We start from the raw sequence: 25,730 nt of genomic DNA on the forward strand, positions 1-25,730 counted from the left end.
CGCTGCGCCAAGCCAATTCTGTTAAGGGTCCCTTCTGCTATCTCAGAATCCGATCCGCCGCTATTCGTCGTCGATGGATCCTCCAGACTGGGATCATCCGGCGTACTGACCTGGCTGAGATCACTGGCTCCTGGCCACAGTACTCGTTCAGTCCCTTTACTATTGTCGCCCCCGCTGGGCGTCGAAGCGCCAGGGGGGGTCCCTAGGTCGCTATCCCGGAACCGATTTCCAGGGCTGGGGGTGTAACCGGGACGCCTTCGATAATGGACGTGTTTATGTTGACCAGCGCAGTGAGCGGGGGCTCGGAGTTTCCGGTCAGCTCGCGGTCGCGGTCTGATGTCCAGGCGCTGCTGCTGCTGGTGTTCCCGAAGTGAGGCGACGACCAATTTCCTGCGGGCGTGGACGGCTCGCCGCCCGCGTTGCTGTAAAACGACTGGTGCTGACAATGAGGGATGCTCTTTGGTGGTAAAGTTGCAGTAGGTAGTCAAGGTTGGAACAGAATTAAGAGTTGCTTGCCCTTATTATATTCATTATGAGGTCCCCCCATTGGGGACTTCTTTGATGGGTATATTCACCAAAAAGGTCGTTATGCACAGTTTCTTTGTTTGAACCACGACTCTTTGTTGGGCCGTTTCATCCACGTCCACCGCCCCAAAGAACCTGTTTCTACTCTACCATGGTGCCGGAGTTTCAAAGAGCAATGTCTCCAACACCCCTGTCTTGTCTTCTATCTATCTATGATTGGTTCTCAGTACAGGGACCGTCATGTAACACCACATGCTCCGGGATGACGTTGTTCGCAAAGCGGGCCTGCACCAGCACCGTCTGCTCGTTGCTGGGGAACTCGGTGAAGTGCCCGCGCAGCGTGCTCGTGTTCTGCATGTCCGCGGCGATGATGACCGACGAGGCCAGCGTGCCCGGCATCACGTAGGCCACGTTGATCTGCGGGCAGGTCGGCAGCTTGTTCCCCAGGAAGTCGATGCAGTCGGGGTCTATGGACGGGGCCGGCGCCGTGATCCGGATCAGCCCGTTCATGACCATGGTCAATCTGTAGATTGGTTAGAACACATAAGGTGTTTTTATATTTCATTTATACTCTGAGCGAAAGAGGGGGAGGGAGCGAGAGCGAGAGAAGCTTACTGTATGGCCGGAGCCCATGCTTCGCCGGGCGTCGTGTCGGGCTCAATGATGGACCATGTAGCACTCGTGGTATTGCCGATGAAGTAGTTCCAGGCCGACATGGCCTGGTGGGCACGGATGCGTTGAGTTGCCAACATTCCAGCACCGAGACCAGGTCGCGCGAAGCCAGCGCTGTGATGTTGAGGGGATTGTAACTGGCCGCTCTGGATTCGAGGGGGCTAAGAGAAAGAGCGACGGCTATACGCTTCAGGATGTGGTGCATCTTGAGGGAGGGGAGGTGAGAGGAGGAGTCGGTATAGTAAAGAGCGTGGTTTGGGCTCGCCAGAAGATTGAAGTCAAGCCTTGATAGCAAAGCGAATGAGACTGATGAGAGGGGAAGGGCCTTCCATGGACGGGTGCGGTATAATAAGACAGTCGGTCGGTGTGGTATGTGTCACACCAACTAGAACGCCACGGGCATCGATAGGACGACGGACATCCGGCATGACAAGGGACGCAGCATCCAAGCGCACCCATAAATCCCGTAATCGGAGCGCTAATGTCAGCCACCATAGAAGCGACGGCATAAGAAAATGTCTTACCACGGAAAAATAAAGGAATGCCTGACGCCTCTAGTGTCATTGCGCTGCCACTCCTTCAATCCTACTAAAGGTGCCACCACTTGGACATGACCTGACAAGTACTTATATTCAGTTCGTAATAACGTATACACTATATACACACTCCGGATTTTGTCCTCGGTTCCATCTCGGAACACGACACCTCTTTCGTACAAAGCACGCGCCTGCGCAGGAACAGTGAACGCTCGAATCCCAGTGAACGCTCGAATCCCAGTTAATCCTCGACCTCCATCGTGAACTCAGTCTTCCGGACGATCCGGTTGCCCGACATCATGATGGCCTCCTTGCTGTCGTTCTCGTGCGGGATCTCGGTGGACCCGCTGCGCTTGCCACCGCCGCCGCTGCTGTGGGTCAGAAACGTCTTGGGGCCCGGTGTAGGGCGGCGCCTGAGCCGCCCATGTGGGCGTACTTGTTGGATTTGTTCGAGTGGCCGCCGTTGTGCTGGTAGTCGGGGGTCTGGTGGTTCGAGGAGCCGAACATGCGGGGGAACCAGCTCTTGAGCAGCACCTTGAAGGCGGGCGCGGAACCGCAGAAGATGGCTGAGGGAAGTGGATAGGTCAATTTACCGGCTCTGGAAAGGAAGGGGGAAAGAAAAACATCAAAACACTCTCATGCTTACCAACGTAGATCTCAAGCTCACACCAGTTGAGGGAATCGGCGAGCAAGAAGTACATGTCCGTCTCGCCGGATAGCTTGCGGACGTATCCGAACCTGACACAACCAGCTGTACGAGCGGCTTTGGTTAGCGAGTGCGTTCTGTCAGTCAAAAGAGAAGAAGAAGAAGTGCTTGTCGACCTACCAGCAACAGAGAAGAACCCGAGGCCGAAGACTCCCAACAGGGCAATCTTTTGGCGTAAGGGGATCTGAATGTTCCACAGCATGGGCATCGGGGCGACGTAAATGGCGATATCGGTAATGATGCTGGTTGACGGCCATGCCTGTCAGCATTGTTTGCACGGAATAACTAACAGTATTGCCTCCCGTCATTGTATAGGGGGCGATTGCCAAACAACAAACGTACTTGAGATAGCCGTTCGCGTCGTAAAACGCCTGCTGCGCGCCCGGAGCCATGCACTCGCCATCCACAACGCCCTCGACGTCCCAGAAGAGCGCGGGCGGGAAGCACGAGACGGCAAGGACGACGCCGCTCGCGATGTTGAGGGCCGCGACGACGAACATTAGGGTATACACTGTCCAGCGCATGACGCGGCGGTGGTCGAGGCGCAGGTAGAAGACGAGCAGGCTCTGCTTGACGAAGAACATGGCGACGCAGTACAGCAGGCGGGTCGAGTAGACAGACTGGAGCATCGGCACCATGTCCGTGAGGGGGATTTCGTCGACTGTTTCGCACGGTTGCTGTCAGCTTCGGTGCCTCTGATGAGAGACGACGACTTTTGGGCCCGATGTTTGATCTGGGGGATTACTCACTGTGTTTACCGACGCCATAGTACGCAGCTGGGTGTTGTATGTCAGCCAAGTCTGTCCATCCTCGACAGCGGTTGCGTATTTCTCTTACCTGAGCATCGATGCGACGGAAAGCCCGAACGTGAAGATCTAAACACATCATCGCTGGTTAATAGCTGCCATAGCAAGGCCACAGAGCAGCGGGAATTCCTTACAGTGCCGATCAACATGAAAACTGAATATAGGCGTATGGTTAGCTCACACAAAGTCTATCGGAAACCAGGATGTATGTCACGTACTATCATCCAACCCGACCGCCTTGATCATGAACATCCGGACGTACATCCGCACCGAGATCAGTGCCGCGATGACGACAATGAAGCTGATTCCGACGCCAAATACCGAAGCCTGCCGCGATCCCTCCTGGATGCCGGCTCGGCCGTGCAGCAGCTGATGGGGATGGGGCGCCATTGTTTCGAGTATACTCCTGTAGTCCAGAAAACCTCGTTCACGATCAGAGGAGGTGATGATGGTGTTTCGGGACTCGAGTCGTTATCGCCGCAAACTGGGACAAGGCGGCTTCTGTCTAGTGGCATATAGAGTACAGTAAGCCGGAAGAAGACTGCCAAGGGGTTTCGCCTTTATACAGTATTCGGGATGCTACCATACAGCAGGGGGGGTGTGGTATGGTGTAGGTCTTTCTTTGGCAAAAACCGCGATGCGCGCATCAGGCGTATAATACAACCAACATATTATCGCCTCTTTGCTTGTTCCCTCGGACGATTGCAGCGGGCAAAAGACGAGGCGGGCTGGGGCTAGACCTGAAGAGCACTTCGCTTAACGTTCCCCGGTTTCCTTGTATATTGGGGTATTACATACATATGTACTGCAGAGTGCCATGCAGGTGTGTGGATGGTGGGCTAAACATTCGCATTCTCTACTTTTTCAGGGGCGCGGCGGGTAACTCATCATTTCTCAGATTAGCGATTGCGACTCTGTCGCTGTACGGATTGATATTTGCGTCGGCCATAACCTCTACACAAGACCCCGATTGGGTGTGACGACTTGTTTCGGAACTTTTATGAAATGGGATCAGCGCCAGTCACATTGTCAGCCATGGCCTGCGGGGCGCTCCCGGGGCCGGCCGGTCAGGAAAGTGGACTATACACTAACCTACTTGTACAAGAAGAACCTCCCCACCCCCAGAGGAGCGTTTGATATCCTGGGCATTCTTTACAGTAGTGGCAGTCAGTTAGTGGAACGGTCTTGGAGCTTTGTGGAGTATTGCTTTTTCCAGGTGGCAAGCAGGCAAGAGGCCCAGCCCGGGCAAGCAGCAGATGTGACACCCAACGTCTCCAATACAGCCTGCGGTCTTTCATGCGCACCGAACGCAGCTCGAGTTGCGACAGGCTACTCCCAACAGGCCGGGTTGGGCGTACATATGAGGGTAATCAACTGTCGGCCATGGAACACGAAGTATTTGCTTTTCTTCTTCCTTTTTGTTCCTTATCAGGCTTCCTTCTACTATTAAACCATATCTTCCGCCAACCACTCCTTCGCCGGGTCAACCATCTCGAATACTGGGTACAACCGGCAACTGTGCTGGCCAACCAGAGAATTCACCGAGGCCACCGTACCAAAAACAGCCATCGAATGTGCTCTCATGAGAATGGTTGGTTCGAGAGGTACAGGTAGGGTCAATTTACCTAGAGGTAACGTATGCCTCAGAAATGACCGACCTGCCGAGAGACTAAACAAAAGTGCTCCATTTCCGGCAGCGGGCCGCACGATCCAATATGTGCCCATGGACGTGTGATTGGCCACATAGCAAGTCCTGGCTCATTACTTTCTATTCCGGGATTAACGTCAACGTTATTCATAGGGCCAGAGAGGGGTCGAAGGAGATGCTAAGGTAAGGATGGCCAAGGATCTGTCGTGACCCCCTTTTTTGTGACAGGACTGACCTGTCGACGGACAGTGCGGCATCCGGAAGGGTGGCCCGAGCCGATCACATGGTGGGGTTTGGTTGCATCGGAGCTGGAGTATATAATAGGCCTGTTATTGTGTTCCGCGGCCAGGGGTAAGTTTACGCGTGGAGGAAGGATGCCAGGCTGAGCTCACCCCAGAAGCAATACCACACACGGGTGCTTACCCAACCACACCAGCTGAGTCCCAGGCAGTATATGCAAAGGAAAGAGGTTGAAACTTCAAAACAAGAGGTAGCTCTCGATCCTCTACTTCTTCTCGATAATCTTTCGGAAGCTGTTCAAATCCCCACTGCGCTCGCCTCACGGACAGGGAGCAGGGACAGGGGGATCCAGTATAATAAGGAACCACTCCATTTGTATCCACCATATTCTAAGAACAACTCATTCGGCGCAAAAGGAAACACCAGAGGGGACTCCCACATTAGTTCCGAGGAAGCTGGGAGAGCTGTCCTGTTCGACCACGAGTTCGCACCATGAGCGCATCAGCACGACGACATCCTGAGCAGGGTATAGCACATGGTGTTTTATGCATTCATCGCAGACGTTGCAGACTGTTGCTCATCAGGGATGGTATGGTCAATCGTTCGACATGATTTGCTGAGTTGGGATAGAAAGCATGGAACGCTGGATGTCGTTGGAGAAATAAGAATAAGAGACTCGTTAATTACAGTAATGCTACATACAAACGCCGACGACCAATGGTCATCCACAAATCTACAAGATGGATGCTGCTTCCCCCACTCACCCTCGATCTATACATATAATCCCGGTCGACCACGATGTGATTGGCCCGGCGGAAAACCCGCCCCGACATTTCCCATTGGGGCCATTCTCTCGCCCTCATCGGAACGTGCTCCCCGACTCGACTACTGCAAGGACGTTTATACTAACCTACTCAAACGTGCACAGCAGCAGCGGAGCCGACCCCCACTCCCCCCTCCAGATTCGGCAACACCTCCTTCTCGGCGATGCAGCTGTCTATCGTCACCACCCGCTTGCCCGCGACGACGTGGCGCAGCTCGTCGACGAAGTCTGCGCCCAGGCCGCGGCGCAGTGGGTAGGAAGCCAACCGAGGCGCTCGCGCGCCACCGTGCCTTTCGTCGCGCGGTGGCCCGCCCAGCCCACCTCGGCGACGACGACGTTGCCCGCCGTCGTCGTCGCGGCTTCTTGCAGGTCGACCTGCCGGATCACTTTCTGCATATCCGTCGTGCCGTCCACGCGCGGCAGCATGCCCGCCGCGAACGCCGCGTCGAGGCAGCCCTGCGCGATGTCGCGCATGTAGACGCGGCCGGCCGTGGGGAAGACGATGCCGCGGGCGCCGCTCGGCAGGTTGGACGCGTCGTGCTCGACGACGTCGCGGACGCAGCGCACGTACAGGTCCGCGAGGTCCGCGACGTGCACGTAGTCGATGACGCCCGTGCCGTCGCCCAGCTGGAAGCCGTGGCCCTTCTCGACGACGTAGCGCATCATGATGGGGACCATCAGGCCGGCACGCTGGAACAGGCCCTCGCCCTCGCCGAAGATGCAGGGGGCCTGGATGCTGAGGGCGCCGACGCCTTGCTCTTGCTTTTCAGAAGTCACAGAGGGGTGGCTCAGCACGGCGAGCTCGGCGGCGCGCTGGGGGTACCAATCGCTTTCGTTCTCGGCCTTCTCGAAGTCGTAGACCGTCGTGCCGTCCGCGTCGTGCAGCTCGCGGTCCGGGAAGGCCTGGCCCGTCAGGGGCCGGTCCGAGACGTTGGAGCAGCCGCTGGTGTGCAGCATCCAAGGTTTTGAAGAAGCTGTCGTTGAGCTGTTTGTCTGTCGCTGGCTCAGTCCCCGTACCATGGCCTCGGCGCTGGCCGGGTGGAAGCCCGAGCCCGCGTTGATGACGATGTCGTGCTGGCTCGCGAGCTGCTCGATTAGCTCCGTCTCGTCGTAGTCCCGGAACAGGATGGGCGAGACGCGGTCCCCGTAGGTGCGGACGAGCTTGTCGGCACGCTCCTCGCCGCGCACCAGCACGGACACCTGGAGGCCCTGGACCGAGGGCGCCGTGCTGGTCATGAGGCGGTGTAGGACAGTGCCGCCGACATAGCCGGTGGCGCCTGTCAGTAATATCTTGGGAGAATCCATCTTGTGTCTGGATGCGGAAGGAGAGGAAGAGAGTGTAGATGATCTGCAGGTGAAAAAGCAATCAAGATTGACGAAAGAAGAACGAGGGTGCTGAGTGTAGAGAGCGAGGATATGTATGTTACAATAAGCAACTGCGTGATCTGCGTGAACCCATGAGAGAGAGACTTGACTGCAGGTGAGAGGTCATTTGTAGTAAGTGCTGCGACCTCCCTTTTCCGGACAAGAGACATGTCGGATTTGGGCATGATGTCCGATATCTGTTGTTACGTGGCATGCATTCCCATACACACACACACACGCACACACACCTTGGTCTGACGTTCAGGCCATGAGCAGCTGAACGAGCATGGCTGCATGGCTGCATGGATGTGTAACCCTCCGAGGTGCATTTGTGGATGGAGCCCCTCCCCAGCACGACCCATCCCCCCCTTATTTCCGGTTTCCTTGCCCGGTCGCCGCGGGTGTCCACTCCATCTCTTGGCATCAATGTGGGTAGAAACAAGGCAGAGAGGGCTTCGGCAGCTTTGCACTTTCCCGGGGTATCCCTCCTCGCAGATACCCACGAGCAAAAGCTGATGCAAACGTGTTCTTTAATTATTACATCACATTACTGCAGATATGTCGGGGTTCATGGGCAGTGGCAATCGGACCAATCCGGATCCAGAACGCCCCTGCCCCTCGTGGCACCTGCGACTTTCATCTTACGTGTAGAGATATGCGTCTGCGTATACGGAGTCCGCATTTGTCAAGAACACATTTCGGCGTCTTACAGTGTCCCGGCTCTTATACGGAGAGCACAGTTGGTGTAGCATTCGCGGCATCTGATACGGTGGCCAGGCTTCGGCACTTGGAAACACGCATGGTTTATCGTTGTCTTGCAATTTTGCTGAACCTGCGTCCATGTCCAGTAATTGTGATCCTTTCTCTGGCTCGCTCTGACTAGCAATATGCATTTCTCTAGTAGTGCCTTGCTGAGAGTTCATCATCGTTTCCCCAACGGTGAAGCAACTTGCCCGTTTCCCCCGGCTGACAACATCTTTCGTATATGGATAGAACCCTCGTGACGGGCTTACCCAGCTTGTACTTGAGGGACGCCATTCGATGCTGAAGCCAAATTATCGATGCCGCTGATGTCAGTCCCGAGATCGGGCGCTTATTTCTACAGAGTCGACTTTACCGTGGCCAACAGAAGGTTGGGAGTATACAACCTGGTACCCATAAGGTCTATTACTAAGGATACCCCGATCCCGTTGGCTATGACATTGCTTGTGAGTACGGCTTGTGTAGGAGGCCCTTGCCCGAGTCGCCCATTATCACAAAGGTCCGGCCCTGCGTGTCTGTAAGCCCTTTGGCAAAAGTAAGTACTCAGAGATGTGAAACGCACCGAGAGAAAAAAAGGAAGTTGATTTTAATGCTCACTACCGGACTCGAACCAGTATCCGCTTTGACACTGAGTACTCAGAGTAAACGGACTTTACCATTAAGCTAAATGAACCTTGGGGTCGTTCATATACGGTGTACTCGGCGATCAACTTATTGCCTTTCATAACCTTAGCCAGGGCTTGGTGGTAGCCGGCACAAAAAGGAAATTAATTACAACGCTCACTACCGGACTCGAACCAGTAACCGATTTGATACTGAGTACTCAGAATAGACTTGCTTTACCATTAAGCTAAGTGAACCTGGAGCACCATGCTTATTTGTGTACTCCAAGATCAGCTTATTGCCCTTTATAACTCTAGGTGAGTTTCAGTAGTAGCACTCCTAACTTCCTCTAACCGGCCATCAGCTGCTCCTTTCCCCGACTTTGCACTCACGCAAGATCACACATGCCCATCATGAGTAAGTCAACCTCGCCGTATTATGAGATGGCGTGTAAATACATGTATGGCACCGCCGAGACCGGCTGCGGAGAGCGATGGCGTAGGTCCGGTAGGCTTCCCCTCGACACGATACTGGAGAGCCCCTGCAGGGCACGCAGCTGGCCTCGATGAGCATCCTAGCTGTCAATTGTATGTGTCCGACTCGGTCTACGGCTTGCTATGCATGATATGATGCTCATGCATGGAATCTCGATACCCTTCTCCTCGATCGATTTGTTTAGCATCCTTGTGAAGCGGTGAAAGCTCGGCTGCAACATGAGCCACATTACACGAAAGTCCTTGACTACATGGTTTGGTGGGTGGAAATACATGGCGATTTAGTATATGTAAGAGCACCAAGTTCACCTAATTTTACATCCCAGCCTGAAGCTGTCTTGCAAGCCTGTGCACTTTTTCATTTGACGCTGTCTTTATCTACACGTGCTTGATCCAGTCTGGTGCCTCACTGAGGTAATATAAAGCAAGGCACTGCTGCAACTGTGAACACGTATAGTAATACTCGAACATGTTGCCCAACCCAAAACCGATAAGCATTCCAAGCATGACTCTTGGCGGCTTCTTTAGTGTCTTCCAATCTGCCGGTTTGAGGTTAATCCCGGAAGCTGAGGGAAGTGTTGCTCGCTTGAATATAGGCAAAAATATTGTATTACATACTTTATTCTTTACGATGTACCTACAGTGTCCGTTTAAGTTGCCTAATGATTAAGCTGATCTAGGTACTGGTCTTCCATCGGATTCTTCTCCGACATCTTTGAATCCACCCCTGTACTTCTTTCTCCTACTCGTCCTCTCCTCTGCGTCGATGTCCTTGATTTGCTCACTGAGCACCAGCCGTGTTATGAACATGAGGACGAACGACGCCCACGACGTCCCGACCAGGCCGAACCCCCCACCGATGCGGATGTGTACCGCTTGCGTCATGATGTTCACGAGCCCCGTGAGTAGGCTCACAGCCGAGACGATGACCGACCTGATCAGGAGCGCGTACATGGCCACTGCTGGGACCAGCACGAAGAACCAATCGAGTCCTTTCACGTTCTCCGCCATTGTTCGCTTGCCGTCTGGATACTTCCTGCCAAGCGTGAAACCGTACACGATTTCGCCCACCAGACCGAGTAGCAGCAGCCAGGAGCAGCCGCAAGCGACGGCGAAGACGACGAGGGTGGGGCCAAAGGTAAACAGCATCACGCCTCTTTTCAGCGAGTTGGACGCGCCGACGATTTCTTTCTGAACGGCGTTGGCGCCCTTGTCTATGGGCTCTCTGATCTTCTGCTGGACGTCTTTCGGGATGAGGAAGATGCCCGTGACGTTGGCGATCAGGTCGCCCGGAGAGAAGCTGAAGATTTTGCCCCCGTTGGCAACAGGGTCAAATGTTGTGTTTACCCCTGGAAGAAGATTAGTCAGTATCTACATTGGTTGGCGGATCTGTATGGTGTTGGGTAGAAGGGAATAGGGGTTCTTAAAAGGGGAGAAAGGGGAACTTGTTTGATGCAAACTTACCTTCACCGAATAGAGAAGAGCAATTCTGCGGTGCCGTCGAGAACTTCTTCGTGTTGTTCGAATAGTCCACGGCGCGCGGCACCTTGCACCATTTCGTGACGTGCAACGAATATCGCTGAGATATGCCCAGCTCGTTTAGCTTACGAACGACTCGCAACCCCCACTCGTTCAGCTGGTCTTCGATCTTGGCCAGCACTTTCATGATGAGCTTCTCGACAATTTGCTTGATGTCGCCGAGGTTGTCACCGACCTCGTCCACAAGGTCCTTGGCCTTGTCCGTGATTTGGGTCGTGACGTTTTTGACTTTGTCTTCGGCGCCGTTGACAATGTTTCCCACGTTACCTGAGACTTTGTTCATCCCGTCTCCCACCTTGTTCTGAACTTGACTTAAGTCTAGCCTCCGTACGAGCTGCCTCGTGATCGGTTTGTCGACGAACGAGATCTTGGTCCAGTTGAATTCGGCGAAGTCCCCCATATCAATCTGTGGCAAGGTTAGCTACAACGTTCTATCTAGATCTTTAGGGACGGTCTCTCTTACCGATATGACAGACAGTGTTCTCGGCATTTCCGCATTTCCCCGTCCGGCGGCGAGCGCAATTGTCGTCATGATGCTGACAGCGAGAATAGGGAGCAGGAGGGCGATGGCGGTTTTGTTCGGGATGAAAGGGAACCGTTGCCTGACCCATTTCGTCCCGGGATTATGGATGATCCAGCCAAACATGATTTCGAGCAGTTCAATGACACTGATAGAAATTAGGAATAAAAATGAGAGCAAGAAAATGAGGTACAGAGTGAGTGAGTGGGATGTAAATTACCAAGCCTACGTTGCGGAAAGGAAAGGGACAGGCTCTGATATCTCTTGCCAGGAGCCATCTTCCTTTATCCCATCCATGTAAGACGGAGTGAATGGGTAGTCCCGGACGGTCTCTTTGTCCAAGAGCTCACCACAATGGCCAACTCCTATGTAATCACGTAGTATTGCCTTTATTCGGCCTGTTTCATTGTTTCGTCCCGAGTTATTTCTGGAAGCTCTGAAGAAGGGGTCACATGATCCAACAACGACAAGGGAAATAAAGAGTTGCCCCGATCATACTGCCGATCATACTGTTTGGCTTTGGCTGTCATCCCATCCCCGCGTCCCACAACCAAGTTTCTTTCTGCGGAGCCTCCCCCAACACCCCGGCTGCCCAGACAATGGAATTGGCAACAACTGAAACAACCTTAAAATGAACGACGATCAAGTAATCTTCAAAAGTTGAGCTGCGTTCTTCTGTGCACCTCTTGATGGATTCAGGTGTGGCGGCATCTCACATTGGCATTTGCGCACGATGTCGTAGTGGACATTGGGACATCCCTTTGGGGGTTGAGTCCAAGTCAACAGGACATATCCGAGTCGGGGACTTGCGCACCAACTGTTGCGTTCCTGCCAAGCCGAATGCGTCAGTGGATGCAGCCAGCCAGTCACAGACTCACCTCATAGATTCAAACTTCCCAATTGCGGCATGCTTTCGTCAGTTCCAAAGCCTGGCTTGGTCAATCCCATTCTCAATCTCTATTCTGGAGCCAGGCTCCTCAGTCTGGATGACATGACGGATTTGGTAACCAGAGGGGTTCGATGGGAGTCACCCCGAAAGACGTGAAGACATCGGGCGTAACGCGAGAATGACCTTGCGATGGCTTGATATTACCGTCATAATTGACATAAAGCAACACCTCCAACTGTCGCCGTGAATCAGGGGCATATTTCACTCTGGCCCCGGTGTTTCCGTGAAAATAGAACCGTGTCCCCAAGTATCCCAATATCGATATGGTGTCTTGCCTCCATCGATTGACTGTCAACTGAACTTTTCTCAGCCACAGGTGGCTCCGTAACGGCTCCCGTTATCTCGTGGCCCTTCATCCTTGCACACCGTTCTGTCTGCGCAGCGATCCTTGACCGACAGGACCCCGGCGCTGCATTGGAAAGCGATCTTATTGTTCCTGCAGGGGTAGAACCAATGTGTCAGTGGGATTGCTGTGCCGCTGAAGTAAGTAGCGCAGGAAAGTGACTGACCCGCAGAAGACGTCGCCATCTTGGTGCTTGTCGCCTTTGCATTCGCCGGCATCGGCGTGCGCCATGATCACGCATAGCGCGATGGAGAGAAGGATCGCGACGAACCGCATATCAACAGCCAAAATTGGGATAAACCGGTCGATATCCTAAGATGGTATCAGGACTGAATGAGGGTTCTTCCTTCCGAGGAGCTGGTAACCTAGAAGTTTGGAAAAGAGGAGAAGACGAGGAGAAGAAGAAGAAGAAGAAGAAGAAGAAGAAGAAGAAGAAGAAGAAGAAGAAGAAGAAGAAACGTCCGTAAGGCTGGCTTATCTTACGTTCCCCAACTTGATGACACCCCGCAGGGGCTGAGCGCGGCCCCCATGTCACATTTTCGGACATGCAGGTCTTCCCACCCGGTTGATTTAACCGAACCAATGTAACATTCACGCGGGCTGACCTCACCTCAGCATCACGTCGCTGCAGAATGTCGCACACATGATCGTGCAAATACAAGCAATAAGATGGGCATTTTTGGGGGCTCTGGTAGCCCGATCTCGATATAGATCTATGAGGGTCAGGTGGACATCGCTGTGGTTCTGGGATGAGAGCTTGGTAGTACACTCCACTTCAGAGGGCCTAAATAGGATCTGGAAACCCCTCGAAACACATATATATATATACCTAGATCTCGTTCTCAATGAGATTGGTTTTCTATCACGTGTTTGAAACTTCATATCAGGTGGAGTGGTGCGTGACTACAGGATCGATAATAGTCATCCGAGGAGTCTCCATCACATCATGGTTTGTGTATCATGAATCCACGACCTTGTGCGAGATACAAAGTTCAAGTACTACCACCAGCCGAGTTGATTAGGGCAAATCGTCTGTTATCCATAGAGCTGGCACCCAACGCCAACCGCCTGACCGCCTGCTCTCCCCCTTCCTCAATACATTCGCCTTCGCCTGTCACTTCGGTGGGCTCGCCCCGACTATATCTAGTGAACCATTACTACTCCATCATCGTGGCTGAGAGGATTGCACTAGACACAACGATCACAATCACACCGTCTACCGAGATCCGCGCAGTTCTCGACGAGCTCCAAGAAGTCGCCCTTGCATTGCCATAACTCGGTACCACTGGGGTTGTGAAGAACGTGGATTAATTAGTACTTTGGGCATACGCTTCCAGATCGCCATTGAAGCAATAACCGTGTATCAGGAGGGGATAATGGGCAAGCAGGAAAGGCTAGGCTTACTAGCATATCAGTTGTTCGTCTCGAATATCAGCACCACACTTAGCGTACGCCAGGCTGCAAAGGGTAGCAGAAAGGATGATTGCGGAAAGCTGCATGTTGGTGAAGGGTAGTAATGTGAACTATTATGCTGATGGTATGTAACTGAGTGGGTTGGCGGATGAGATATACGTGGAGAATACCAGCCTTTGTGTACTCAGTTACTGCGCCGGCTTTCGCTCCAGGAATCACTCAGCTTCGCGTAATATCCCAGTTTGATGCTGCCGGGATTCATTAGCCTGAAAGGGCCTCAGAAGCGTTGGGCATTGCTAAATGTAGCTCCAGTGCGAGAACTCATGGATGTGATCCAACAGGTATCCGAGGTCTGAAGGTCTGAAGGCAGTCCAGCCCCTGAGGCGGAGCTCGCAAGCGGTACCGGATTTGAGGCCTGAATTCCAAGCTCAGACTCAATCCTAAGGCCAGATCTATATAGGCTACGGCGCATCTACGGCGTAGCTCATCAGGGGAAGTCGGAGCTCCACAATGTAAGCTTCCATATCTATACCTTAAGGGCCTAGACCTTCCCACCAGGCCCGCTCTCGGGAATAATAAACAGGTTTTGCATGCAACGAGCAGGAGACATCAGCTCCTTCCCGGCCATTTACTGAGTTACGCGGAAGAGAAGGGAGGAGGGGCCAGGGCGAGGAAATGAGCCCCGTTGTATACAAGCCTTGCTAATATCCATGATTATGGTGAGCTGCCATATCCACTAGCATACATGCGGATGATAAGTCAGTCCTAGCTATCGTTTCGTTCTTGTTGAGTGGATGTGCTGTTGTTGACCATTAAGGACAGTATAAAAGGATCAACGCTGGGAGGCACTCTGTAGAGTTGGCTAACTCTATACCTGAATGGACGTGGATTAAAATGATAACTACGAGAGGGACTGGTTGGCCTATAAAGAGCTCAACTTTCGCCAACATTGAGTGCATTCCTCGATAGCCTAGCCCCCCATACTTGAGAGACAGCTTGGTCCCGCCATATCGGCGGTCTTCTTTTCTCAGTGCATTTTCTTTTCTTCTTTCTTTCAATCGGCCATACCTCCACCTTCCTCCAGGTTGATCCCTCAAGCTTAGCGGGGAGGCAGGAAATCCGCCAGCCCGAGAGGAGAGAGTTATACCGTCTAGGTATTTCATGTTAAAGGGTCAAAGAGCCGACGGTGGCAAGCAGCGCATTTTGAGTCAGTCTGAGAAAGAGAGTCTTTCGCTACAGCCCAGAATCAGCAGGTCAATCGATCGATAGATTTCAATTTCTTTCTCTTGCGTGTCGCTTGCGCTGGAACATCAAAGATGGCCAACCTACTTCATGGAAGTAAGTAAGTAGGTACTTATTGAGGTTGGCTTTAGGGGCCCTGGTGGTGTACCAATACCACCAAGTACCCCATAAAATGTAAACCCCCACTTCGGCCGCTGCCTGTGGCTCGATTTTGGTGGGCTGTTTTTTTCAACGGGCGCAAAAATCAGCATCATCTCACCACTCACTTTGCAAATTGCCGCCAAAAGAAAAAGAAAAAAAGAAGAGAAGACGAAAAGGAAGAGGGAAAGATAGAGATAGAGGAACCCGAATTTGGGAAGGGTTCCCAAAAGTAAACACGTGGGGGGGGGGAGAAGAGAGAGAAAAGAGGAAATGTTTCCAAGGATGGAGCTAGCCATGGAGCCCCGCGGCCTCTTCTATCAGGAAAACTTCGTCACGCCCGCGCACGAGGCCGAGCTGGTGCGCGTCTTCCGCGAGGAGCTGGCCTGGCCTGCCCGCCCCCCGGGAACCCGCCTCAGCCTGCACTACGGCTACACCTTCGACTACAAGACCTTCGGCGTGGACCCGGCCATCCCCTTCCGGCCCTTCCCGGACTGGCTGCGGCCCCTGATCCCCCAGACCGTGATGGACGGTAGCAGGCCGGCCCAAGGACCCGGACCAGGTCTGCCTGCAGTACTACCCGCCCGGCGCCGGCATCCCGCCCCACGTCGACACCACTCGGCCTACGACGAGCTGTACTCGCTGTCGCTGGGCAGCCCCGTCATGATGCAGTTCCGCCCGGCCCCCTGCCGCTGTTGCTACTGAGGACACTGGGAAAGACGATGAAAAATCCAAAGAAGAAGAACAAGAAGAAGAAGAAGAAGACGACAAGCGGGCAGAACTCGACTTGGTCCCCCGCAGCCTCCTCGAGATGCGCGGCGACGCGCGCCTGCACTGGACCCACGGCATCAAGAAGCGCAAGACGGACACCCTGCCGGACGGCACGGTGCGCCGCCGGCGGGACCGCTGGAGCATCACCTACCGCTGGCTGCGCGAGCGCGCCGACGAGGGCACGCCCGCCGAGTGCGAGTGCGGCAACGCGCGCCTGTGCGACACGGCGCAGCGGCGGGTGGGGATCGAGAAGGAGTACCGGTGGAAACAGCAGCAGGAGCAGGAAAGGGACAAGCCGCAGGAACATCCACCTAGCTGAACACTGACAAGAGACGGCCATGCAACGAATCTCATCAATCACCACCGAGAAAGCACAGGCAGTAAGGCGACCCATATGTCAAGCGTTGTGTTCAAGCATGCATGGATCATATCGTCTGGTACCATGCTACCTATATCCTGCGCCCGGAATATCCATCCCACCAACTTAGGAAAGCTACGAAGCCCATCCGTCGGTCTTTATCTTTCAATTTTCATTAACAGGCAGGCAGTCGAGCTTTCATTCACACACCCAGCCACCCACATCCCCCAGCCAAGAAACGCAAGCATCAGATATCAGACACCACAGTCAGTGACCAGAAGAGAAAGAGGATCCAAGCAATTGAGATTGTGGCACCCCTTGGATGAGTTCTTGGCTACAGATATCTCCATCTCTTTCAAGTTGCAATCAAGGAATCTCTAGAACGCTTCAGCCAGCTCATACACCCATAGCAATGTCGTCCACACGCAGGCACTTATACGTTTCGAGTATGGAGGCGGGGGCTCATCTCCTCTGGACAGTATCCTCATGTATGAATAAGTTCTTGGGTTTTCTTGGCTCTGTTGCTGTCGTCGACGTCGATGGCGTTAGTGGAGTCATTACTGTTGGCCCCGAAATCAATCAATGCATGGAAAAGTGGTGCTTCGCGCGGTCCCTAGATGCGACATAGATGAAGAACAACCATTGGCTATACATGACAATAGATATATTAATTAGATTCTAACAAGTATAAGTGATAAGGTATCCCCTTGCTATCATGCTTTTATCGATGAGTCACCTTGGGCGCATCGTGGCCATGTGAATGAAGTCGTTCGAACGTTGTAACGAAGTCCTTGAGGGGCCATAGGCCTTTTCCGTAACATGTGGTCAATCCGCATCATGCATCATCATGCCAGTATCATGCCAGTGCTCATATGCTCATGAGCAGCTCGAGAAGCTCGGGGAAGTTGGGCGATCCCAGACCCGTGACGGGATCCCACCCCTTTGCCGCCGTAAAGCCAGTCGTGCCACACCCGGGGTTGCTGCCTGCCGTGACGTCGAAGAAAACCTCGGGGTGTTGGTACTAGAATCATCGCGTTGGGTCAGCTTCAATCCTCTTCTGTCGTCGGCTTGTTCCATTTACTGATCGGCTCAATTCAGACCACATGCAGCTTTCGAATGAAAGACATTAAAAAGAAAACCACAGCCGACTTAACTTACCAGGATAGGGTTGATGAAGCCCACCGTGTTCTTTCCCGCCCGCAGCCGCTCCTCGTTGACCAGCGTCAGCACCGCGCCCCACACGGGCGCCGACAGCGACGTGCCGCCGATGAGCCACCAGCTCCCGCCGGCGTAGACGACCTGGCGGTCGCCGACGGCGGCGACGTCCGGGTACGCGCGGCCCAGCCGGTTGTAGACGCCGCGGCCGCGCGTGATGTTGGCGAAGTCGCCGTCCCGCGGGAACTCGCTGTAGGGCACGAACGGCAGGGTGGGCCCGACGGTGTCGACGTAGCGGTCGACGGCGCGCTTCTGGTAGGCGGGCGCGGCGAAGACGTTGCTGAACCCGCCGCCGCTGGCGAAGCGCGCCGTGGCGACCTCGCGCAGCCGCTCGCCCGGTTTCGGGGCGGTCGCGTTGACGTGGCGGTCCCACTCGGTACTGCCGACGGAGAGGACGTACGGGCACGTCGAGGCGAAGTCCGGGCCGAACAGGGTCGTCGAGTTGTCCGCGCCGCCGAGGGGGCAGGCCGTCAGGGCGCCGACGCCGTCGTCGCCCGACGAGATGACGGTCGTGGTGCCCTGCAGCGCCAGCTTCATCCACTCGCGGCACTGGCGTTGCATGTAGTAATCGGGAAAGCCCCACTCGGTGCCCCCGTACGAGATGGAAACCACGTTGGTCGGCTCGTAGACGCCGCACTGCAGCGAGCCCGTGTACCCGCCCGGTTGGGGTCCGGGTAGGACGGGTCGCGGCACCGGGGCTCGGTGCAGTCGCCCGTCTCGCCGAAGGCGCTGTTCGTGCAGTAACTGCCGTCGATGGCGTCGAGGAAGGTGTTCCAGAAGCCGGAGAAGTTGCCCGAGTGCTCGTAGTACTCGTCGTCGACCTGGTACAGGACCGTCTTCTGCGGCCAGATGAGGGGCCAGGCGGAGTCGAAGTCCAGGGCCGACTCGGAACCGGCCTCGATGGGGTAGGGGAAGGTTCCTCGACGGCGCCCACCGCCCCGTCGACGAGTCTCTCCTCGGGGTAGGTTCCCTTGGGTATATTCATGTATCTACCAAGAAGTGTTAGTCAACAAGAGCGGGGGATGATGATGAGTAGGTCGCGCAAGCCATACGGGTACAGTGTCGAGAAGAAGACGTCTAGGTCAGCCCGGCTGTAATGATCATCCAGGCTCTCGAATATGCCCAGCTCGTTTCCGGGATAAGACGTTGTTCCATTGGGCAACTTGTATTGAACTGCGCATTTCGTAAGTATTGTCATTGGCACCCGAGTTCTCGGAAGGGGGGCTGAAAGGACTCACCCCTTGTGCATTCGGCCGTGACATAGGTGTCACAGGTAGTGGAGTTAGGTGGGGAAGCCTGGGAGCTTCGTAATTGCAGGACGAATGATGTCGCCATTCTTGAGACCTCGCTTCCTCTTGCTATCCTTACCGCCCATCGAGCGCGTTCGGAGCCGGGTGCCGGGAGTCACGTAGTCGACGTGCTCTTGCACATGAGAGGGTACGTGGTACGCCTCGGTAGAGATGTCATGAGAGCCATCTGGATGCTGCCAGACATGGAACTCGGCGTAGAGCAAGTTCTCCGCCTCTGCTGTGGTGGCATCAAACTGGATCCACTACAGAGGATCAGCATGAGTACGAGCGGAAGATGCCAAACAGACCGAAAGGGTAGCCACTCACCTGCTTGTTGGCAGACTGGGTCACGCGATCCCGGGAGATGCCCGAGGCGACCACCCAGTCGGTCACAGCATCGGCCGTCGACTGCTGCGGGGCGAAGAAGTTGATGACTTCCTCGGAACTCATGTGCTTCCCGTAGTTGGCAGATTGGGGATTCGAACTTTTGGTGAGGGGAATCTTGTGTTAGTTATGATTGGACTGAGATTGGGCGGACAAGAGGTTAGTAGTGTGTTCGCTCACATGTCCATCAGCCTATCATGTCCAGCGTCCAGGTTGCTCTGCTTCAATCCGATCCTCATCGGCAGGATGGCGCGAGAATGCACCTTGGCTCTCTTGGTCCAGTGCTGGCCCAGCCGAGGAACGTGGCGCTCGTGGAGATTGTGCGTGGCGGGGACCTCGCGCTTCTTCAGCGACGGTGGGCTTCGACGCTGTACCACTACTGGGTTGGCCACGGTCTCAAGGATGAGACCGGTGGCGAGGGCAGTCACCAGAGATTGGATGAGCATGGCGGCGACTGATCAATGGACACCTGGCAGAAGACAAGCAGAGGAGGAGGAGTGAGAGAGGAAAGGCAAGCTGACTCCATCCTGTCGACTCTCGCCGGCCATGGCTGCCCTTATGAAGTGGTCGCCGGCACCCGACATCTGCTCGGGATAATTGGTCGCGACCTGGCACTGCAAGCGAAGTGCATATCGTCTGTTTGCCAGACCCTCTACCGGAAGCAAGGCAGGGCAAGCCATATCCCATGCAGATTGCAGCGGTCATCAAAAGCCGCAACAGGGGGAGAGGAGCCTATCAATGCCATGTCCAGTCCGGGGCAGTTATGCACCTTCCTGATCGCTACTAATGCCCAGCCTAGTACATGATTAGAACATGCAGTCAAATCCAAGACGACGCGCCAATGCACGGCTCTCTGCGCAACCGATATCATATATGGCGAGCGGAAGGGTGAGCTCCCGCATCCGGACTAGCTTATCAGTAAACGGCATAAACAATCTTACGGATCGCCATCGTGCTCGTCCAACACCCCTGAATCCTGGTCCGCCGCAGCCCCGTAGGCTCATCGGCCGGGTCACTTCTCATTTCTCGATTGGTTACATCGGTTGCTATCAAGCTTCCACTAGAGGCCAATATTTCTGGGCAGGAAGCTTGATCGCACTTCTTTTCTTGGGATCCTGGAAGCGAATGCCTGCTACATCGTGTCCTTAGGTTCGGAATTGAAATTGTTCTCATCTCGGTGCCTGGGGACGAGCATGGAAATGTAGGTACTTGGAGAGAAGTCCCGGGATTGGGTTGGCCCTCCTGCTGATAATCCGCCATCGACGTTACTCGGTTGTGTCGACAACTGGGGCCAGGGTTGATTAACGTTCGATATAATGTCCAGAATGTGCTGTCACAATTAAGCCGGAACGTTTTCAGCCACGGCACGGGAAATAACCTGCTTGCTGCGTCCATCCCGCATAGGTGGCGCTGGTACTATGTAAACAAACGGCTCATCGTACAGCGAAGGTTGTGTCAACAAGCGGAGTTGATAACCCATGCCGACGAGAACCCAGTTATGGAGAGTTGCAAGTCATGTAGATAAAGGCTCGCGGTTCAGGCCATATGCATCATACAGCTGGGAGGGAATTCCAGTCACAGCTTGCTGTTCTGTGCTCGGTGATGCAAGTGCGACTGCCCAGATGTTTGACACAGTGAAAGGCATGGCAGACTGGGAGACATCCTACTGGGCATCCCTGTTCCCTTAGGTTGGTCAGTTCAGGCACAAGCGCCTGGGAGCCTGCCTAACCTCTTACCCAAGAAATCCGATAAGCAGCAACTGGATGTACCCCTCCCCGCCATCCACGATAAGAACAAAAAATTACTGGTCCTGTCCCGCATTCCGAGGCCATCGTCGCAAAGAAGTTGATGAGGCGGTTCAGTGATCCGGCCATACCTATATATACATCATGGCGCCTTACGACAGCGATTCATCTGGGGGCGAAGAAGAAGAAGAATACACCGAGACCAACGTCTTGCTGGGCTACGCTTCCCAAGATCCCGACGATGACACCATCAGCCGCCTGGGAGGGCGCCCTGTAAGTGCTACTCAATCCCAACCAATTCATTCGCTTCTTCGGTCCAGCATCTGATACCTCTTTGCTTCAAACATATATAGGAATGGCTAGACCCTTCATCGCCCCCGTCGGCTGCGCTTGCCCGATGCAAAGTCTGCAAGGATATGATGGTGCTTATCCTCCAACTGAACGGCGGACTGCCCGATCAATTCCCCGGCCACGAACGACGACTTTACGTGTTCGCATGCAGGAAAAAGACCTGCAGACGGAAAGACGGCAACATACGTGTGCTGCGCGCCGTCCGGATCGCGCCAGGCTCCAAAGTGGTCGCGGCCAAGAAGGAGGAGAAGAAGTCGGCACCAGCCGCCAAACCTGAGCCCAAGCCCATCTCCACCAATCTGGGAGAGACCCTTTTCGGTGCCAAGCCGATTGGATCATCTATGGGTTCGGCCAATCCATTCGCCACAGGAAGCTCCTCCGCCGCGGCCCTCAGCAACCCCTTTGCTTCCTCCGCGAACCCATTCAGCAAGCCTGCGCCGGCCGCCGAATTCAAGCCAGCAGACTCCAAGCCCGAAGAAGAAGAAGAGGCCACGACCAAAGAGAAGATCGAGGAGGCCGTCAGCTCGCTACCCCAGACTTTCGCCGAGACGCCTCCCTCAACCACCCCCAGGCCAAGGCCGACCCCCCCGAACCTGCGGAGCCCTGGCCCGCTGAGAAGGACATGCCCGCGCCTTACCCCGTGTCGTACTTGCCGGATCCCGAATATGAGACGTTAGATCCCAGACCGGCTCCCGTGCCCCAGGCCGTGCAGATGGACATGGATGACCCTTCGTCTTCAGCGGCCGGTGGTGGCGGCGGAAAGGAGGACAAGGACGTCTTCGAATCGAGCATGGACGCCGACTTCCAGAAGTTCGCGGACCGCCTGGCGCAGAACCCGGAGCAGGTGATCCGCTACGAGTTCCGCGGGCAGCCGCTGCTCTACTCCAAGACGGACGCGGTCGGGCAGAACCTGAGCACGGGCCGGTCCATGTCGCGGTGCGGCAACTGCGGCGGCGCGCGGGTCTTTGAGGTGCAGATGACGCCCCACGCCATCGCCGAGCTCGAGGCCGAGGAGCTCGGGCTCGAGGGCATGGACTGGGGCACCGTCATCGTCGGCGTGTGCGACGCCGACTGCCAGGCGCGCGGGGTCGGCGAGGGGGAGGTGGGCTACGTGGAGGAATGGGCGGGCGTGCAGTGGGAGGAGCTGACGATGCGGCGATGATGATGATCAAAGACACAAAACATGGAATGAATGAACGAACGATTTGCATGTACTATGGAGCATGAGGCGACTGAAGGCAATGCATAACCTGGAAGTAGCCGTGGAACGACAGGCTACTACTAAATGGGATATGTAGACATGTCACAGATAGCTCGAGCAGCTGCTCTTTACATGAAAATCAAAAAAGTACACCCAAAAACCTCGCAATCGTTCAGCATGTCCCAGAGTTTATGTATCCGACTTCCAGTTTCCACGAAGCAAGTTGCGATTGTCTGCCAAACTAATGCAACCCAGCCGATGAGGGACGGTTGGGTCACATAGTCTTCGCTGAACGGGAGCAACACTCAATTGATAGTCACATATCAGGCCACGGCAAATCTGGGTATTTCTAAGACTTGCTGGGCTGGAGGATACTACGATCGATGAAGCTAGGGTCCTACCTAAGGAGGAGGATTATTGATCTAACTTAGATGTATGAAAGACTGCTATAACGTCCTCGAGCAATCGGTCCCGTGGCTGGTTTTTAACTTACCTACCTACTTACCACATCAGGTCGTTCATGAGGGTGTTAAAAGTAAGGCTATGTGTGGGTCGAGCATCGTCCTATTGACCGGGCTGGGAAGAGAACGTATTGGAGCTACTCTTTTCCACCAATCACCCGATTTCTTGACAGGGCGAACTGTCTACGCCCCCTTGCGGCAACTCCCCCGCGCTGTCGGCAAGAGACCGTCTTGGTATCTTCTGCCATGGGGCTAGCTGTCATACGAACAATTCACTAGGCTATTTTCGGGTCCAATTGGAGATGGTACACATGGAACGTTGCCGAATCCGGCATGTCCGGGAGCGACCACGGCCGTCCGCTAGTGAACCCACGGCGCTGTCGTCCACGGGCTTTTCTAAGAGACTACCGCGCACTAGTATACCGATCTTGGCTTTGATGCTGGCTCATGGTTATGATGGAGAGTGGTGGGATATCCCAGCCGCGCCATATAGTCGGCTCTTTAAAAGGGGGGCATTGGGAGACTCGCGTGCCGCTCCCATTGCTTTGAGTGAACACACCAACTCGGAAGTGTGCCCTGCCATCTGTTGCCAAAGTCATTCCCGTTCTTCTACTGTGTTTCTGGATTCTAGCCGCAACGACCACAAGGCCCCCCCCCCCTCCCATCCCCGTCCTGAAGCGACAATGCAGTTCACCACTCTTACCGCCCTGGCCCTCGGCCTCCTCTCACCCCCACCGCGACGGCGCAGAGCAGCGGCAAAGTCAAAGTCATGCTGCTAGGCGACTCCATCACGCAAATCACCTGCTGGCGCCCGAAAGTGTGGTCGCAGCTTTCCTCGGCAGGACTTTCTGGTAGTGTCGACTTCGTGGGCAGCGCGAGCGGGCTCGGTCCAGAGTGCGGCGCGCCGCCGGCCGGGTTCGACCCGGACCACGAGGGCCACTCGGGCTGGCAGGCCTACGACATCGCCCGGAACAACATCGCAGGCTGGGTTCAATCAACAAAACCCGACATCCTGCAGTTCATGCTCGGGACCAACGACGTCAACATCGGGAAGCGCGGCGTCCAGGCCATCCTCGATGCGTACACGACCATACTCAGCGCGACGCGGAGTGTGAACCCTAATGTCAAGGTCATTGTATGTCTTTTTTTTTTCTTCTTCCTAGCTCATTGCCCAAATGGAGACATTCAACAAGCGGCGGCGCAGGGTGACCGAGTTGATGGTTCACGGGTGTAGGTAGTTGTTATTTGTGATGTGGTATGATTGATATCTTGGGGTGAATAAAGGGGGGGGGGCCAATCATGCCGGAAGACGAAAGGAAATGGAAGAAAGAAACGAACGTCTTCAAACAACGAGATAATTAAACTGAAGAAGAAGAAAACCCGCTAACGAAGGCTTCTCCAAGATCGACAAGCTGATCCCCACGAGCTGGAGCGACGCCACCATCGAGTCCGTCAACAGCGCCATCCCGGCCTGGGCGTCGCAGCACAGCACCGCGGCCAGCCCCGTCGCCGTCGCCGACTGCTCGCGCGCCGCCGGCTTCACCAACGCCATGCTGCAGCAGGACGGCGTGCACCCCAACGACCTGGGCGACCAGTTCATCGCGCAGCAGGTCGGGCCCAAGCTCCTCCAGGCCATCCAGGCTGTCCGCGGTGGTGGTGGTGGCGGCAGTACACCCGTGGCCACCACGACTACTTTAAGGACTTCCACCACGACGGTGGGGGGCGGGGGCGGGGCTCCGGCTCCTACGGGAATTGCGCTTCAATGCATGCGCAGTGCGGGGGGAACGGGTGGTCGGGTGCGACGTGCTGTGCGCAGGGTGCTTGCAAGGTCTCGAATGAGTGGTATTCGCAGTGTGCCTAAGCTTAGCCCGGCGGCCTCGTCCTTGTTATCGATGATACCCCCATGGCCCACACCGGGGTGTTCAGGGAAATGCACATATAATACAGGCCGAGAATGCTGCATTATCTAGTCGCATTGACTCATCAACAGATGTTTTGGATGTTTTGAAGGTCGATCTTAAGCTGCTACTTCATCATTTTATTGACTCGTATCATAAGTGTGCTCTAGTCTGTTCCGGTCTCCCCAATCTCGAAGGCCCTCACTCTCGTAAAGACCAGCAACAGAAACGAAAATGGGCGCACCTGCTTTCTCCAAGGTTGTCCGTCTGCCAACAAGTTTCAATTACAATCACACATGATCGTGCGGTACTCTCCACATCGCAATACAAGCCAGATATATGCGACAAATGAAGCAAAGTCGATGATGAGACGAGGCTCGACGCGAGCAGGCTGTCCTGTCTGGCTCCTCACCTTCGACACAAGGTGCCGGTGTCGTAGACTTATGGGTATGGATAACCTTCCCCCTTGGCGTCGGCAGTCCGTGGGGGACGAGAAAGTGACTGAATCCGCCGTCGTATAGTATGCCCCTGGTCCGTTGGGCTTGGTCGTCAGCGCCTCCTCGGGACGCCCCCACAGACCTTCCGCCTCTACGTCGATCTGGTATGGGACACCCCGTTCATCCCCAACGCGAGGATCAAGCTGTACACGTATCTGGGCCGCATGTTCCGCTACTACGCCAACGAGTCGTCCACCGCGGAGCCCAGCGACCTGGGCTGGTAATACGTCTCACAG

General features: G+C 54.9%; 10 protein-coding genes across 10 annotated transcripts; 4 read left to right on the top strand and 6 right to left on the bottom strand.

Annotated features, from left to right (window-relative positions):
• Positions 1 to 735: 735 nt before the first annotated feature.
• PG994_003195 (uncharacterized protein) lies at positions 736 to 1,241 on the bottom strand (the record flags this gene model as incomplete). Its single annotated transcript, XM_066854604.1, has 2 exons — positions 736 to 1,048; positions 1,141 to 1,241. The coding sequence occupies 2 exons, from the start codon at positions 1,239 to 1,241 to the stop codon at positions 736 to 738; spliced, it is 414 nt and encodes a 137-aa protein (XP_066718882.1).
• A 733-nt stretch (positions 1,242 to 1,974) lies between these two features.
• On the bottom strand, positions 1,975 to 3,635 carry PG994_003196 (uncharacterized protein; the record flags this gene model as incomplete). The annotated part of the gene is made up of 6 exons (XM_066854605.1): positions 1,975 to 2,104; positions 2,170 to 2,299; positions 2,380 to 2,698; positions 2,778 to 3,100; positions 3,189 to 3,314; positions 3,464 to 3,635. The coding sequence occupies 6 exons, from the start codon at positions 3,633 to 3,635 to the stop codon at positions 1,975 to 1,977; spliced, it is 1,200 nt and encodes a 399-aa protein (XP_066718883.1).
• A 2,501-nt stretch (positions 3,636 to 6,136) lies between these two features.
• PG994_003197 (uncharacterized protein) lies at positions 6,137 to 7,261 on the bottom strand (the record flags this gene model as incomplete). The annotated part of the gene is made up of 1 exon (XM_066854606.1): positions 6,137 to 7,261. One exon carries the CDS (start codon positions 7,259 to 7,261, stop codon positions 6,137 to 6,139), a length of 1,125 nt encoding a protein of 374 aa, XP_066718884.1.
• A 2,585-nt stretch (positions 7,262 to 9,846) lies between these two features.
• PG994_003198 (uncharacterized protein) lies at positions 9,847 to 11,365 on the bottom strand (the record flags this gene model as incomplete). Its single annotated transcript, XM_066854607.1, has 3 exons — positions 9,847 to 10,529; positions 10,645 to 11,125; positions 11,183 to 11,365. 3 exons carry the CDS (start codon positions 11,363 to 11,365, stop codon positions 9,847 to 9,849), a joined length of 1,347 nt encoding a protein of 448 aa, XP_066718885.1.
• Positions 11,366 to 12,494: 1,129 nt separating this feature from the next.
• Positions 12,495 to 12,762, bottom strand: PG994_003199 (uncharacterized protein; the record flags this gene model as incomplete). Its single annotated transcript, XM_066854608.1, has 2 exons — positions 12,495 to 12,624; positions 12,698 to 12,762. The coding sequence occupies 2 exons, from the start codon at positions 12,760 to 12,762 to the stop codon at positions 12,495 to 12,497; spliced, it is 195 nt and encodes a 64-aa protein (XP_066718886.1).
• Positions 12,763 to 12,848: 86 nt separating this feature from the next.
• On the top strand, positions 12,849 to 13,100 carry PG994_003200 (uncharacterized protein; the record flags this gene model as incomplete). The annotated part of the gene is made up of 2 exons (XM_066854609.1): positions 12,849 to 12,990; positions 13,042 to 13,100. The coding sequence occupies 2 exons, from the start codon at positions 12,849 to 12,851 to the stop codon at positions 13,098 to 13,100; spliced, it is 201 nt and encodes a 66-aa protein (XP_066718887.1).
• Positions 13,101 to 15,609: 2,509 nt separating this feature from the next.
• On the top strand, positions 15,610 to 16,414 carry PG994_003201 (2OG-Fe(II) oxygenase superfamily protein; the record flags this gene model as incomplete). The annotated part of the gene is made up of 2 exons (XM_066854610.1): positions 15,610 to 15,959; positions 15,997 to 16,414. The coding sequence occupies 2 exons, from the start codon at positions 15,610 to 15,612 to the stop codon at positions 16,412 to 16,414; spliced, it is 768 nt and encodes a 255-aa protein (XP_066718888.1).
• A 907-nt stretch (positions 16,415 to 17,321) lies between these two features.
• Positions 17,322 to 19,787, bottom strand: PG994_003202 (uncharacterized protein; the record flags this gene model as incomplete). The annotated part of the gene is made up of 8 exons (XM_066854611.1): positions 17,322 to 17,474; positions 17,612 to 18,304; positions 18,328 to 18,564; positions 18,594 to 18,657; positions 18,727 to 18,841; positions 18,989 to 19,220; positions 19,285 to 19,441; positions 19,522 to 19,787. 8 exons carry the CDS (start codon positions 19,785 to 19,787, stop codon positions 17,322 to 17,324), a joined length of 1,917 nt encoding a protein of 638 aa, XP_066718889.1.
• Positions 19,788 to 21,230: 1,443 nt separating this feature from the next.
• On the top strand, positions 21,231 to 22,599 carry PG994_003203 (20S rRNA accumulation protein 4; the record flags this gene model as incomplete). Its single annotated transcript, XM_066854612.1, has 3 exons — positions 21,231 to 21,359; positions 21,440 to 21,955; positions 22,009 to 22,599. The coding sequence occupies 3 exons, from the start codon at positions 21,231 to 21,233 to the stop codon at positions 22,597 to 22,599; spliced, it is 1,236 nt and encodes a 411-aa protein (XP_066718890.1).
• Positions 22,600 to 23,788: 1,189 nt separating this feature from the next.
• Positions 23,789 to 25,718, top strand: PG994_003204 (cellulose-binding protein; the record flags this gene model as incomplete). Its single annotated transcript, XM_066854613.1, has 3 exons — positions 23,789 to 24,234; positions 24,503 to 24,895; positions 25,575 to 25,718. The coding sequence occupies exons 1-3, from the start codon at positions 23,869 to 23,871 to the stop codon at positions 25,716 to 25,718; spliced, it is 903 nt and encodes a 300-aa protein (XP_066718891.1). The 5' UTR covers positions 23,789 to 23,868.
• Between the last annotated feature and the right edge of the window lie 12 nt (positions 25,719 to 25,730).

Source organism: Apiospora phragmitis (assembly GCF_038363925.1).
Source record: "Apiospora phragmitis strain CBS 135458 chromosome Unknown utg000004l:1.0-3135199.0:1.0-3139288.0, whole genome shotgun sequence".
Lineage (NCBI taxonomy): Eukaryota > Fungi > Ascomycota > Sordariomycetes > Amphisphaeriales > Apiosporaceae > Apiospora > Apiospora phragmitis.